We start from the raw sequence: 14903 nt of genomic DNA, 5'->3' as shown, positions 1-14903 counted from the left end.
AGCACAGCCTAAATGTATTATGTCCATGTATTATGTGTGGTGTTATTAAAAGGCATTATGGGAAATGTTGCATTAAAACTAATCGCCGTTAAAAGTGTAACTATATTAGATTTATATGTAGAACATGATTTGTTAAAATTGCACGTCTCTTTCAGCCTTTATGACAATGGCCATCATCCTGCTTCACATGTTCTGGGACGTTGTTTTCTTTGATGCCTGTGAGAAGCAGCGCTGGTGGGCGGTGGCAGCCATTGTCATCAGTCACTTCTTGGGCTACCCTGTCTGGTGAGTGTGGTTTGTACAGAATGTGGACTTGGGTCTGTGTGAAGGCAGGAAAAAACCACTAGCTCACAGTCAAACAACAATGCAACGAAAGTATTTTTTATGTCTCATATGTCTGAGTCAGTTTTCTTTTTTTAAATCAAACCTCTCAAGCCTCATAAATGTTCTCTTTTTATTTTATTTTATATGTATGTTTATATAAATATGTTTTCGGGGCACGCAGCGCTACTTGGACAAACGACCATTTAACAACATCAACTTGGCGACTCAGATTTGTAATGAAAATCTCTCTTGCTCTCTTTTTATAGGCCTACAATTAGTTACTTTAAAGAATTGAAATCAAATGCTAAACAGTATGCGCTGCTGTTTGTACCTCGTCTTCTACCGCAGACCTTCCAGAACCTCGCAAGCCTCGTTCCCACCTACGTCATCCTGTTCCTAATGAGAGAGGGTTTTGCTTCACAAAGCACACTTTCCCGGCAAATGTTGCTCATTTAAATGTTTTAAAACATAACTGAACCCAGATACTACTTTCATCACAATGCAGCATTGCATATTACATATTTAAGAATAAGCATATTACTTATCCATTTATCTAGTTTGCAAAGTTTTCCTTCTTACCAGCAGGTGGCAGTAGAGAAAAAAATAGGTGAGTTCTTTAAAAAAGAGCTAAGTTGATTTCTTGTAAATGTGATGCAAATTGAAAACGTGGTCACAGATCTAATTTAATGCTAGTATATGTCATTTCGTGGATTCTGGATATGCGCATATATTTGTACATTTCTTTTCCCCAGTGCTTTATTTTTCTTGAGTAGACAATGATTTAAGGCTGCCAATTAATTATTGTCAACATTGCCCATTTACTGTTAACCTTGCTGGGTCTGATTTTATGTTGTCTGTAGTATTTGTCTTCAAACTCAGACTGTGGACAAGTCTGTCTGATATCAGGTGACTTTTTAAATCTTTTGTTTGGAGAAGTAGCCCGTTTCAGTGCATGTCAACTGTTCCTCTCAGGGATAAAATTCCCAGTTCCTCTCTGGTAACCAACCTGACTGACTTAATCTGTGATATGGGAGTTATTATATGTATCACAAAAATCTCTCTCACACAAAAAAATGTACACTGTAAAACCTTCATATATATTGACACACCACATTCAGTTGATTGTTTTAGAGTACTGTGCAGAAGTAACAAATAAACAGGAAAAAAATCGGGGTGGCTGTGGCTCAGGTGGTAGAGCAGATCAGCTACTGATTGGAAGGTTCACAGCAAATTCAAAAGTGTTAAATGTTTTGGTGTTAATAGTCTTCTTGCAAAAGTAGAGTTAATTTTACTCTAAGCAGAGTCACATTCTTTTAATGTAACTCTGAGGTGTAAAATGATAGTAGTTAAAATCGAGTGTTAAAAATGAGTGTTTCTATGTCAAATCTGGAGGTGTTACAATGGAAACATTAACTCTTGACCTCTTAACTCTGAACTCCTACAGGGGCTATGACACCAACAGAGTAAATTCACAGACTCCGCCCCCAGCACGGCTCCAATCGAAGCTGAAGTGAAGCCGTTTCAGAACATTTTGCTCTACATATTTGAGTTGTTTGCCATGCTTGGTAAGTCATTTTTTCAAAGATTGTTTCAATTATTATTATTAGCTTTTACTTCTGTGGCTCTTTGGAGTTGAGACAAAGCTGTGTGAAAGGCATTAGCCATGTTGCTCGCTGATAGCATAATATTCTGTTTTAGCTAGCTGAAAGGTATTGTTTGCGGGCAAATACCACAGCCTTGAAAAAAAGCTTGCATGTGAATTTTCAGTCAAACTTTTGGTCAAATACACCTAAAACAATGTCTAGAATGTGAAATGTTGGTATAATGGTGCTACTTGAAGCCTGAAAACGATCGCCCATAAAAACAAACAAACGAGCAAAAAGCAGTAGCAGGCGTCCTGACTGGGTTCTACGTTAGCATAGATCCCTCCAGAGTTTTGTGCACACGGTTTAGGTAAAAATGAAAAAGGTTGCGGTTTTACATTTAGTTCAGTATTACCTGTTGCCTGTGTCCTTGTCTTTTGGGAAAATACTTTACACAAGTAATGACTCAAAGAGGATTCCTTTTTTTTTTTTTTTTTTTTTTTTTTTTACTGTGCTGCAATTGTTTACTGGATTATTTGTGCCATTAATTAGTGTCAACAAATTTTTATTCAATCTCCGCACAGGATATGCTTGTGAAGATGGAATATGGGGGAGAGCAGAAGTGCGCTGAAGTTCCACAAAGTGATGAATGAAGGACATGCATATTGTATTGAAGAAATAAGTGATGAGAATGCTGTTATTTGCATTTACCATGTCAGACCTTTTGATAAACAAAATTCTAATGAAAGTGAGAACATGTACACTGTTACATCTTTCAGATAATGTTTTGAAATTGTGGTGCACAGTTCAGAATAAATGTTTTTCAAAAACCATTGCGTCTTTTTAGTAAATGTTTATTTCCAAAAGAAATGTCTAGAAGTTCAGAACAGTAAAATTCCCGCTTTTTAGAATGAATTAGAAGATAACTCTTACGTAGTTAAACTAAAATACTCTTTGAGAGTTAATATATAAACTCTTAACACCAAGTGTTAAATTATCAACTCCAGACAGATTTGGTGTTTAACACTAAATCAGAGTTAACGTACCAACTCTCCAAAAAGAGTTAAATTAACACTCTCTGGTGTGGACCCATATAGACACTTTAATAGTGTTGAAATCAAATCCGACAGTGTTAATTTGGACATGCTGGATTTGCTGTGTTGGTGGTTCGATCCTTGGCTTCCTTAATCTACATACCAAATATCCTTCGGCAAGACACTAACCCGAAGTTGCCCTCGGATGTGTTCATCGGAGCGTTAATGTTGGTTAGTTTGCATTTGAGTTTAGAAGTGCTTGTGTGAATGAGGCATGTTACATACAGTGCTGGGAGAGTAGAAGGTGCTGTACATGCTTTAGTCATATTGATGTTCAGGCCCTGGGAAGGCCAGTCTATGAATCCATTGTGTATTTTTCTATTTGCGTATGCTTTTGCCACATTGGCAATGTGTTTGGAATCATCATCATTGTGAAAAATAAAACTGTTTATGATCAGACACTTTCCACTCGGTATTACATGTTGGATCAAAATCTGACTGTACTTTTCTATGTTTCTAATTCCATCAATTTTAATAAGATCCAACACCTCTGGCTGCTGCGCTCAAACCATGACGGAGCCTTCAACATGTTTTACAGATGGCTATAGAGACTCACTGCTCTGTCCAGTTTAGATCTCCTTTGTACATAAAATGATTCAAACCAAAAATGTCATATTTGGATTCATAACCGAACTGGCCACTGTGTACCCTGCCTCTCATTGTAAGACAGCTGGGATAGGCTCCAGCCTAGGACAAGGTAAGCGGAAGAGGATGGATGGATGGATTTATCACCCTTTGACTGACACCATTTCTAAAAGGTAGGTGGATCAACGAAAAGCCAGATGCATCACTCAGGTTCTGCGTCAGGTCTTTGCTGGATTCTGTCCCCCCTATTACATTCAGTTGCTGTTCATCTGCAGTAGATGGTTTTAAAGTTCTGCCACTCCTCCTTCTGTCCTCCACGTGTCCAGTTTAGATCTTTGGGCATCACCCTGCTTGTACAAAAATACAAACTGTATTACCTTTGGCATTTTTGTAAATAATAAAAAGGTAGAAACAACATCATAATCAACAAGAAGAAAAATACTGGATCCGAAGTGTTTCTTTGAAATTACTAATATATATAATATATAAAACGAACCACATTTTCGCACACACATACTTGCATATACAAGTACACATACATACATACATACATGTGCACAAACAAAACAAACAATCTCTAAATGACATGAATTATAAACTCAATCATAAAGTTTGAAATGGAGTAGGAAGACATATGTACATGTTAATCCCTACCTCACTCTCAACACCAGTGATTCACCATATTCATCGTTATTCCCACTAGTGCTGTGAGATACTGCAGAATTTGATATATTTGGTATATATTTGTTATAAGGTGGCTCATGTGTGCAGCTGTATGTCATGGTTTATTACATAAATCATCAACAATTTGCAAATTCTGAACACATTTTCATGACCACTAAATCATTGTGACTTTTACTGTGCATAAAAATTAGTTAACACAATACAACACACCTTTCAGCTGTTTGAAATGCAAATGTGCCCTGAAACAGTTTGGTTCAACGTCCACTGTTTAAATGTGCTATAGGTTATATATATAAAACAGATGTGAGAGTCAACATAAAAAGGTTTAAACATTTTTCATAGCGCATATCTGAGGTAGATTTTGTTTCAAACAAACAAAATTAAAACACCCCCCCCCCCCCCATAAATACTGAATTGCGACGCACAAAACCCCCCCAAAAACTTAGAGGATAAAAACAAAGTATCAGTCTTGTTAGTATCAATAAAATACCAATACCAGCATTGGTTTTGATGCTATCGATATTTGTATCAGTCCGCCCACCTCTAACCCTAATTTCTCCTCCCTCCTTGAAGTAAAGGACATTTAAGACATATGTAATCCATTTAGTCCTGGTATTTTTTTATTTTTTGAAATTGAAATAACCATATGGAATTTCCCACCCTGGCGCCTGCTGTTCTGTGAACCACAAGGGGGGAGTTGTTTTCGTGGTTGCCATTCTCTCCTCCTCAGTTTTAAACAGAATTCAGCATGTTTTACAAAAAACAAGCATTCGTGTAGTTTATAGTTTTGCTAGTTAGGGTGGTGGCTGGTCAGTGGTTTTACTTACAGACAGCAGTTTCGCGTCATCAAAGCCCTCTGACTGAGCCCCTTCCATCCCCCGCGCGCCCACCTGTGCATAATTTATGCTAATGAGCAGGTGCAGCGGTTTTTGAGGCGCGCCGAGGACCGCTCGGGGATGAGCCGGATGGAGCAGCACAGGGAGAGTCGGGAGTCCAGCCGGAGGGTTCTCACCAGGTGATGCTGTCCAAACCCGACTGAGTGCGGATCCGCGAAACACGAATGGATCCCTATTTAAGACGGAGAAGGCTTTTTCACTTATTATCTTCGTGTTTTATCCTCATTTATCAAGGTGAGTCCTACGCACCGGGAAGCACGCACGCGACCCCTGATGCCGCGGGAAGGCGAAGTGTGATTTCTGAGTGTAAGAGACAGAGTCCCAACACGGTCACATCCTGTTTGTATAGGAAAAGTTTAGATACCACAGGTGCTTTATGCGGCAGCTCAGGTTACATCCTGCAGTTTAAACGCTTATTTATTTACTTAGTTATTTAGTTAGTTATTAAAGTTGGTCTCTTTTTAAAAAAGGTCACAGCCTATTGTCTTTCCTTATTTTTGCCCATTTCCCCTCTAATTTCAGCGCACCTTTCCTGGGGTGTGGAAAGAGTGAACATTTCTAACTGGGATGAATTTAATGAGTGAGTCATTTTTAAAAATTGTTTCCTTGCATTTAGTTAGTAGTTTACATAATGTTTATTTGTCACATATTCCTAATTTACATATTATATGTGAAGGATTTATTTTGGTGATTATATTTGCATTAAAGCCCACATAGTTTTATATATTAACTATAAGTTGTTATGTTAAAAATTGTATTTGAGTATTGTGTGTGAGTATTATACAGTATATGTAGTATAGTATATGCTGGCTTTGAGGCATTAGGCCATACATAAAAAAACAATATGATTTAAAAAAACAACAACATCTGCTTTAGCTCATCGAAACCTGTCCATTTCATGATGCTTTAATCGATTAATTGAGAAGCATGACAGTCTGGTCAATCACCAGGTTGTTTGGTGGTCTGCGTGATTCCTGGTTGGTGGTGGGTTTGTGGTGTCAGTGGGGGTGAAACCTGCAGTGGGAACAAACCTCTCCTTGTTCTCTCTGTCCCAGCAGCGGGAGCAGCGGGATAAAGCATCAGAAATGGGACACCGCTTCCCAGGGAGGGCAGGTAGGCAGCTGCATTGATCGTTGATGCTGATGGAGCTGCTTCGGGCGGCAAACACACAGCCAGATATCTCCCAAAAAAATCAGCATTGCTCACATCACCATCGTCATCACATGGGAGTGCTTCTTCCCATAATTTATACACAGTGTTTACGTTTTTCACTTTTAATTTCCCTAAAAGACTCGATTGTTTGCTTAAGTATAAGTTAGTTGAATATATGTGAAATGCAACATATTTCTAGTTTTATTGCAGAATCTTAATGTATGACTTTTTAATTTTTAATTATAAAAATTAACTTGTTTTTAATCCAAGAAGTCTGTTGTTTTACCCAAAATTTGATGTCTGTATTCATGGACGGCCTAAAAAAAGCATTTCAAGCTGCTAAGTTCAGGCTGTCACTCAGTGTGGAGATATATATGAAAATATATAAACAGTGTGCATTGTTCCCTGCTTCCTCGACATGCGAAGGAGTCCCAGCAGGAATATAAAGAAGCTGCTCTGTTGTCTTGCTCTTCCTCTGTCAGAGCCGCTATCTGCCTGAATGTGGTTGCTCTTTTGTTCTCCCTTTGGTTCATGAGAATCCGGTCCAAACTATAGGAGCCCCTAAAGGAGCAAAGCAATTAGTAGCACAAAATATGCTAAAAAAAATGTTGTAGGTATTTTTTTTTACTCTCTATATAATGTCCTTGTTAAAATTAGAGCAGCTTTAACTGCTCTAATTTTAGTTTAATCAGTGCATTGTTATATGCATATTGACATAGTGCTTTTACATATGTGAAGTACTCCCTCTTTGTTTTTCTGATACTGATCACTGATTAATAATTCATAGTCAGTTACCCCTTATACCCCCCTTACACATCACCCTTGCCACCTGCTTTGTTCCTGCTCTTTGAGATGAAAGGCTGGGTTTCAGAGCTCAAGTATCCAGTCACGTAAAAGTGTGGAAGCAAGGCTGGACTGATAATTTTGGAATGCCACTGTAATGAGAATGTTTTAAAACCAAACCTGTTGTTAAGGTGGGGTTTTTTTTGTAAAATATCCAGTTATCTTAATATGGAAATCGCCATGCCAAAACATTCCAGATATCAAATGTTTTCCCCCAGTGTTTTACTCTCTTGGGAACACTTTACCAGCCTTCTAATTTCACATATCACACATCGATATAGTGAAATGAAAGGGGCGAATACTTTTAGACAATAGAGGTCATCCAAAAGAGGAAACAGACACAACCAAAAGGGAGTCAGTTGGGTTGTTGAGCTGGAAAGGAAAACTGTTGTAAGTCACAGAGCAGTCGTTAATGAAAGCTGGATGACAGGTCTTTTCTTTAGAGCCTCTTCCTTTCCCATTACCACCTCAATTCCATCCTTGCCGATCATGATTCTAGTTTGGCAACATCCAGCCTAATTCTGGGAGGAATTTTTCTTCAACAAAACACTAAATTGTAAAAGTTTTAGGTATCTTACATTTTAATCAAATCTTTATTAATCTGTCACCTGAGACCTGTACTCGTTTTCCAGATTAGCTTGATATTAAACTTACAGAATTAATTCAGCAAAGCATTACAAGGACTTTATTTTAGTTTGCTGAAATTGCTCTCTTTATTTCTTTGCCAAACATTACTGAGTTCCAATATGAAAATGATCAGATGTAACATATTTAGTTGTAAGAGGATTTGAAAGATTGCTACTTTAGATCAGGTTCAAGCTGTATGACTTATTATTATTATTATTATTGTTATTGTATAGCAACTGTTGCATGAAATATTTGCTGATACAATTTTTTCTCCTTGAAGCACCTCCAGATGACAATCGCTACATTAGAAACCAACATATCTGCCTCCAGTAAATCACTGGTCAACATGGCTGCTGTGTCAAACCTTACATCATCTTCAGAAAGGACACCAAACATCTCATGGACCATGAGCTCTGGCCAATCATCTGGAGTCACGGCACCACCTAGTAAAACACCATCAAGAACAATGTCCTCCAGCCAATCACCAGGGAACACAGCACCAATCAGTCAATCATCAGCTGAGACAGCACCATCCAAACACTCACAAACCAGCCTTCTAACAGTCAGCAAATTCCCAACCACATCAACATCACCTTCTCAATCACTCGGAAGCAGAACAGAAAACAGCTCAGTATCATCCAGTCAATCACCAGCTGAGAAAACACTATCTAACCAATCAAGAACAAGTCCTGTACCCACCAGTCAGTTATCAAACTCAGTATCAGCTGTCCTTTCACAGGGTAGCACAGCACAAGCAAACAATTCTGCAGTCAATACAGGTTCATCCAATCAGTCACCAACAATGTCAGTGCCATCTAAAAATTCAGAAACCAGCTCAGCACCAGGCAGCCAATCACCAAACAGCTCAGCATCGACTAGTCTACTACAAAGCACAACAGAACAAAAAAGACACTCACCAGGCAGTATGACACAAAACGGCCAATTGCCTGGTAGCACAGCACCATTCAGTTATCATTTGGGTTCTCAATCACCAACTGGAAAAACACTATCTGACCAATCACAAAATCACAAAAGTCTAGTACCAGCCAGTCAATCATCAAACCCATCACCATCAGTTATGCCGTCACAGGGCAGCCTGGCACAAACAAGTCAATCACCAATCAGCACAGCATCAACTAGCCTACAAAGCAGCACAGAACAAAACAGCCTCTCATCAGGCAGCACAGCTCCATCCAGTCAGTCACTAACCAAGAAAACACCATCTTATCAGTCACATGCCAGCCCAATACTAGCCACTCAAACACCAAGCGTGCCAGCATCAACTAGCCCATCACGAGGTAGAACAGAACAAACCAAACAAGTATCAAGCAGCACAGCAACAGCCAGTCTATCTCCAGCTGAGAAAGCGCTATTTAACCAATCACAAAACAGCCTGGAACCAGCTAGTGGATCATCATCCCGATCAGCATCAGCTGGCTCATCTCAAGGCAGTATAGCTCAAACCAGCCAACCACTAACAACCACACCAATATATAAAAAATCTCCATCCTCTGCGATAAAATCCAACAAATTGCCACGAAGCACAACATTATACAGCCAGTCAACAACTGTGACAAAAGAACTCAAGTCACAAAATGAACCATCAATGACTACAGTGATAGCACCTAGTCAGTCATCAGGCAGATCAACACCAACCAGCCAATCAACAAGCAGGACATCTTTAGCTAAAAAATCATCAAAAAAGATACTGGCTAACAAGTTAATCTGGCTAACCAGCACAACAAGTTCTAGCCAATCACCAAGCAGCACCACACCAGCCAAGAATTCTTCTTTTATTAATGCACCCACTAGGATCATATCTGATCAATTAAAAGGCACAGGTACAAAATCTAGCAAGACAACACAAAGCCAATTAAAAGCTGTCTCAGAATGGTCAAATCAGTCGCTAGACACTCCAGATGATCAGACCATGCTCACCTTAAATACTTCACAATACTTATCATACAGTTTACCGTCTAATAATCACTCAAGGTCAAATTCAGCACCATATGAACAATTTCTGACCAGCTCAGTAACATCAAATGAATCTGGTTCAGTGTTACTTGGAAAAACCAACAATGGAGCCATTTCAACAGACCAGCATCCAGTTAATACTTCACTGCTGACGAGGCAGGTGAAGGAAGCCCTGGGGTCATCGTTTCGTAGGATTCCAGGTAGGTTCACAAAGTTCTTATTAATGATTGAAGGATGAATGTACAAATGTTTGAGGGAGAACTTCAGTATAACAATTTCTCTTTATACCATTTTCCTCAAATGTGGTTCTAAAAACATTTTAGAAGTCTGTTAAAAAGGAGAAACCTGGTCAAATTCAGTGCACATGCCATTTTCTTGGTCATATTTGTGGTAAAGAAATAGTGAAAACAACCCCAAAAGTGTGTGTGTGTATATGCATCAGAGAGGAACTTGGCAGTTAATATCTTGCCCAATGATATTTGCCATGCAGGCTGGAGCAGCCAGAGATCGACCCACAAATCTTCCAGTCAGTAGATGACCTCCTCTACCTCCCTGGCTACAGCTTGTAATCGAAACCTAGTAATGTTGTGTACATTTGGAGCAACAAATGAGCCAAATGAGTACTTGTCCCCCACAGAATGAACATGAGGAAAGCAGCTTGACTAATTGGACCCCCTCCCATGGCTGATTCCTTTATGACTTTTACCTATGTTAATGTGGGACATGGCCCACTAGGCAGACAGCATGGAAGGCCATTGAGCAGATGGTTTTATTGGAGGATGAAAAACTATCATTTGGGGGATGGTGGTTCGTTCAGTGACTGGAACATTTGTTTGAGCCACACAACTCCACGTGAAAGCAGAGAGGCAGATGGTGACTTCCTTAAATATATACCTTGCAGACAAACACTTAAACTCAGTTGTAGTGGTTATTAGGATGGAAAATTAACCAGTGGTACACATAGCTTTTATGAGAAAGGAAAAACACTATTTCTATATTATTGTTCCTGATTAATAATAATAATTTTCATTATTAGAAATAATGAAAATTATTCATGGAGTCGTTCTTTCAGGTTTCCAGTCTGATGAGAAACAGTGTAATTGTTTGCTTGTCCTTTCGTTTTCTCTCAGGGGAGCCCTGTGCATTTCCTTGCCTGAACGGAGGACAATGTGTTGAGTCGGAGTCATGTGACTGCAGCTTGTATCAGGCTACTGGACACAGATGTCAGACAGGTAAACCCTGACAACACTCTTTTAAATTGGTAAGTGGACTGGTTCTTATATAGTGGATTTCTACTCTACTTCAATTCAATTCAGTTTCACTTCTATAAAGCCAAATCACAACAACAGTCACCTCAAAGTGCTTCATATTGTAAAGTAAAGCCCTTCAAAAAATACAGAAAACCTCCAACAATCAGGCAAACCCCCATGTGCAAGCACTTTGGTGACAGTGGTAAGAAAAAACTGTTTTAATAGGGAGAAACGTCTGGCAGAACCAGGCTCAGGGAGGGGCGGCCATCTGCCTTGATCGGATGGGGGTGATGGAAGGGAGACCAGACAAAAGAGATGTTGTGAAAGAGATCCAGAGATGATTATACTTTCGCACTCAAAGCACTTTACAGCCTTCAACATTCACCCATTCACATCCATTCATACAAGTACTTGTTTCTATGCTTTAAGTGCTTTCTATCTAACATTCACACACATGCAACGATCAACCAGCTTGTTAGTTGAATACAGTATCATAAAAGTGCAAAGGCCTATTATTACAGCATTAGAGGTCATTTAATGAAATTTGTAGAGCAGTTCAGGGAGGATGTTTAAGATGCTATCTTGTACAGCTATCCTGTACCAGAAATTTAAGTTACCGATCTGTTTCTCTTAAGTTCAACATATACACCCCCCTAAAAAAAAGAGAAATCAAGTCATTTTGTCTTCTACATCTTTTTAAAAATAATTTATAGTACACATTCACTCAGTTCAGAGAGATTTTTGAGTCGGAAACTCAAATGGAGGATAAAAGGAGTGGTAGAGAAGAATAGTGTCTACAGTAGGCAAACAGTAACTGAATGTAATGTCCCTAAGAAAGGAAAAAATCAGCAGAGACCTGACACAGGACATCTCAGGCCTCCCTCAGGTCTCTGCTGTCCAGATGTCCACCTACTGTTGAAGCCTGATCAGAAATGGTCTCAGTGGTAGGGTGGCTGTCAGAAGCTGATCTTAAGGAAGGGAAATGGATCAAAGGATGAGGTATGCCAAATCACACAAGAACTGGAGTGAAAAATAGTGTTAACAGGTCTGATGGAGTCAGAAGTCCAGATTTGACATTTTGGTTCAGCTCATTATCAGTATGTATGGAGAAGATCAGGAGAGAGGTGCAGCAGTGAGTGTCTACAGCAATCTGTAAAGTATAATGGAAGCTCTGTAATAGTTTGGGGTTTGGGAATCTTGTCAAAATTAATGGAATTATGAATAGAGAAAATTACTGTCAGATTTTGCTCTGCCATCCAATACTATCTGGAAGCTATTGATTCTGATTCACTGATTGTGAACAGCCTTTTTTTTCTGCATGCCATAAAAGACATTGGAGTGAAAACCTGGATAAAAAAACATACAGTGTAACGTGTCAGTCATGGATTGGCCTCCCCAATGTCTGCACCTCAATATTATTGAGGCAGCGTGGGATAATCTTGACAGAGAACATAACAAAATGCCTGCTTTTGCCTTATATAGTTTATTTCCGTGTATGTTTGTGCATCTTTCACTGCATTGCTTCACCTATCTCCCATTTTCCTAGCAAAGTATAAAAAGGAAAAGGGGTGACTCAGTACTTTTACACAGTACTGTACATTTAACAAGTGGACAAAAATACAACACTAATAAATACTAAAAGGTGCTAAATTGAAAAGCTTTGTTAGGGTGTTTTGTAGCATTTCTGTGTCTTAATGGCTAATTAAGTGATATGAAAAGAGAAATTTTCATGTTTATATTCCTAGTTCCAAATTCTGGCTTTGAGAGGGAGATGACATGCAGGACGTGGGGTCAGTACAACTTTGAGACCTTTGACGGCCTCTACTACTACCTCCCAGGCCGGTGCGCCTATACTTTACTGAGGGACTGTGAGGAAACCACCCAGGCCAGCATTGTTGTCCAGGTGAGTCGTCCACATGGACCTGGGCTGGGGTGAAATAAAACCTCCAGGTGAGCAGCTGCCCAGTAGTTTTCGGTTCAACGCCTGCCTCCAGTTTGGGGAAAATTTGGACTCTGTGGCCTCCTGCCCCAAAACACATTCTTTTTTTTCAGACTCAGCCTGAGGAAAAGATCTACTCTGAACATTAGTGAAAGCTATCTGGTTATTAGAGTCAATTACCATTAAATGCTGCAATTACCCACTGTGCCTTGAAAGTATCTGCAACAGACTAGGACTTTGTTCCCCCGAACAGGCAACAGATACCTTATCTGTGTAGGGAAAAACCAACCTAAACAGGGGACATTAGAAGATCCAAATGTAGTTTGGATTAATTAAATAATGAAGTTCAGTAATGATAACATATGAAAACACAGTGCAGCAATCCTAACAGAGCATGTTACGAGGAGAGGAGATGACATTTTCCTTTGTAGCAGATAAAATGACGCACTCAAAAATGTTACAAAGTGGCAGGTGTGTGTGTTACTTTTAGGATCACGTTTCAGCTTTTTAAATACTTTTGCTTTTTAGAACTATTTGGTCCATTGGTTCTAAATGAATGTAAATGAAATGCTATTTCTATGTAATTTTTTAAAATAGCTGGATTCAGTTTCTTTTCTTTTTTTTTTTTTGTGCAAATAATACATTTGTTATGGACTATTTTCAGCACTGGATTTGAACGAAACCCCTAAAGGTTTGTGCATTTTGGTCCAAAACTTTTCCTTGTAAGTTCTATGTCGACCTATGTCGCAATGAAGGCTGATTCCTTGGATAGGTAGCTTAAATTCATTTACAAATATCTTGTATTGTTGAGGTAAATCTGACTTGAGGAGAGTCTTACTACTGTTTTACAACAAGCTAAGAATATATAACTTGGCTTGATTTTCATTCCCCGGACAGTTTCTAAAAAAGAATTAGACTAGAAAAAAAAATTAAATGTGCATTATAAGAATTCTGTGACAGGCCAAGAATAACATGAAAATTGTGACATTTTCAATGACACAGTTTTTATTTGTGCGCAGATCCGTAATGAACCCACACCTGTTTTAAATTAATGTCCCACCTCTCTGTTTGTAGGTCCACAACGACCCGGCCTGTACTTCAGACCCCTACACTTGCCAAAGATCTGTCAGCCTCTTCCTGCCATGGGAGGGAGAAGTCAGGCTACATGCCACCAATGTGACCTTCAAAGGCCAAAGGTTAGCTGCTTTCTCTCTGTATGTTTTATTTTACATCTCTTCAGGTAAGGTGGTGTTTATATGATACTGGAATCGCCCTGTTTGTGTTTAGTTTGCAGCTGCCTCATCACATCCACGACCTGCAGCTGGAGCAGATTTCACAGTACGTGCTAGTAACGCAGCAGCACGGCTTCACGCTGGCATGGGAGGGACGAAGCGGCTCTGTCTACATCAAGCTCAGTCCAGAGTTTGTGGGCAGAACCTGCGGCTTATGTGGTAACTTTAATGCCGACGTCCACGATGACCTGAAGATGAGCTATGGTGAGATCATTTTCAGTCTCATTGCTCATGTAGCATCTGCTTATGTCTCTTTCAGTTGTGTAAATCCACAAAGAGCAGCAGCTGATCTTAGGGTTTCTCACACCAGTTGAATTCCAATTTAACCCTTGAGTATACAAATTTTTCTCTTTAGGCGAGGAAGCAAAGCCACCCTCTACAATGCAGGCAACAGCAAATAGAGATAGATTTTTTAAAAAAAATCTCTTTGTTTTTATCTGCTTTTGTTCTTCATGACACATACAATACAAGTTGAGTACGTTCATTAGAATTATAAGAGATGAAGTCTGTATTCCTTTTTATTACAGTATTTATATGACATGAGTTTTAGTTAACTTGGCAAAAAATAGAAAAGGAGCTAGTTCTTTTTTAATACTTTTTTAATTTCAGAGTCTGTACTTTTTAATTTTTGCTTGAGTAAAGAAGTTATGTCCATGAAAC

General features: G+C 39.1%; 1 protein-coding gene and 1 long non-coding RNA gene across 12 annotated transcripts in view; both read left to right on the top strand.

Moving 5' to 3' along the window:
- Window positions 1-1577: 1577 nt before the first annotated feature.
- LOC309703460 lies at window positions 1578-2740 on the top strand. Its single transcript, XR_014275907.1, has 2 exons — window positions 1578-1889; window positions 2492-2740. It is a non-coding gene; the product is annotated as an uncharacterized lncRNA (long non-coding RNA).
- A 2423-nt stretch (window positions 2741-5163) lies between these two features.
- Window positions 5164-14903, top strand: part of otog (otogelin) — a 68625-nt gene continuing 58885 nt past the window's right edge. For 4 of the 11 annotated variants that reach the window (XM_082532131.1, XM_082532126.1, XM_082532121.1 and 1 more), the window contains exons 1-8: window positions 5202-5472; window positions 5689-5746; window positions 6222-6279; window positions 8069-9962; window positions 10893-10994; window positions 12758-12915; window positions 14026-14165; window positions 14239-14447. In XM_082532131.1, the coding sequence (XP_082388257.1) occupies window positions 5331-5472; window positions 5689-5746; window positions 6222-6279; window positions 8069-9962; window positions 10893-10994; window positions 12758-12915; window positions 14026-14165; window positions 14239-14447 (2761 nt within the window). In that variant the 5' untranslated portion in view covers window positions 5202-5330. Of the gene's footprint in view, window positions 5473-5688; window positions 5747-6221; window positions 6280-8068; window positions 9963-10892; window positions 10995-12757; window positions 12916-14025; window positions 14166-14238; window positions 14448-14903 lie in introns of all 11 variants that reach the window. The other 7 variants (XM_082532128.1, XM_082532130.1, XM_082532127.1 and 4 more) reach the window with 7 other exon arrangements.

The sequence above is a fragment of the Aulonocara stuartgranti genome, assembly GCF_965226115.1.
Source record: "Aulonocara stuartgranti genome assembly, chromosome: 1".
NCBI classification, from domain to species: Eukaryota; Metazoa; Chordata; class Actinopteri; order Cichliformes; family Cichlidae; genus Aulonocara; species Aulonocara stuartgranti.
This window is presented reverse-complemented; position numbering and strand designations above follow the sequence as displayed.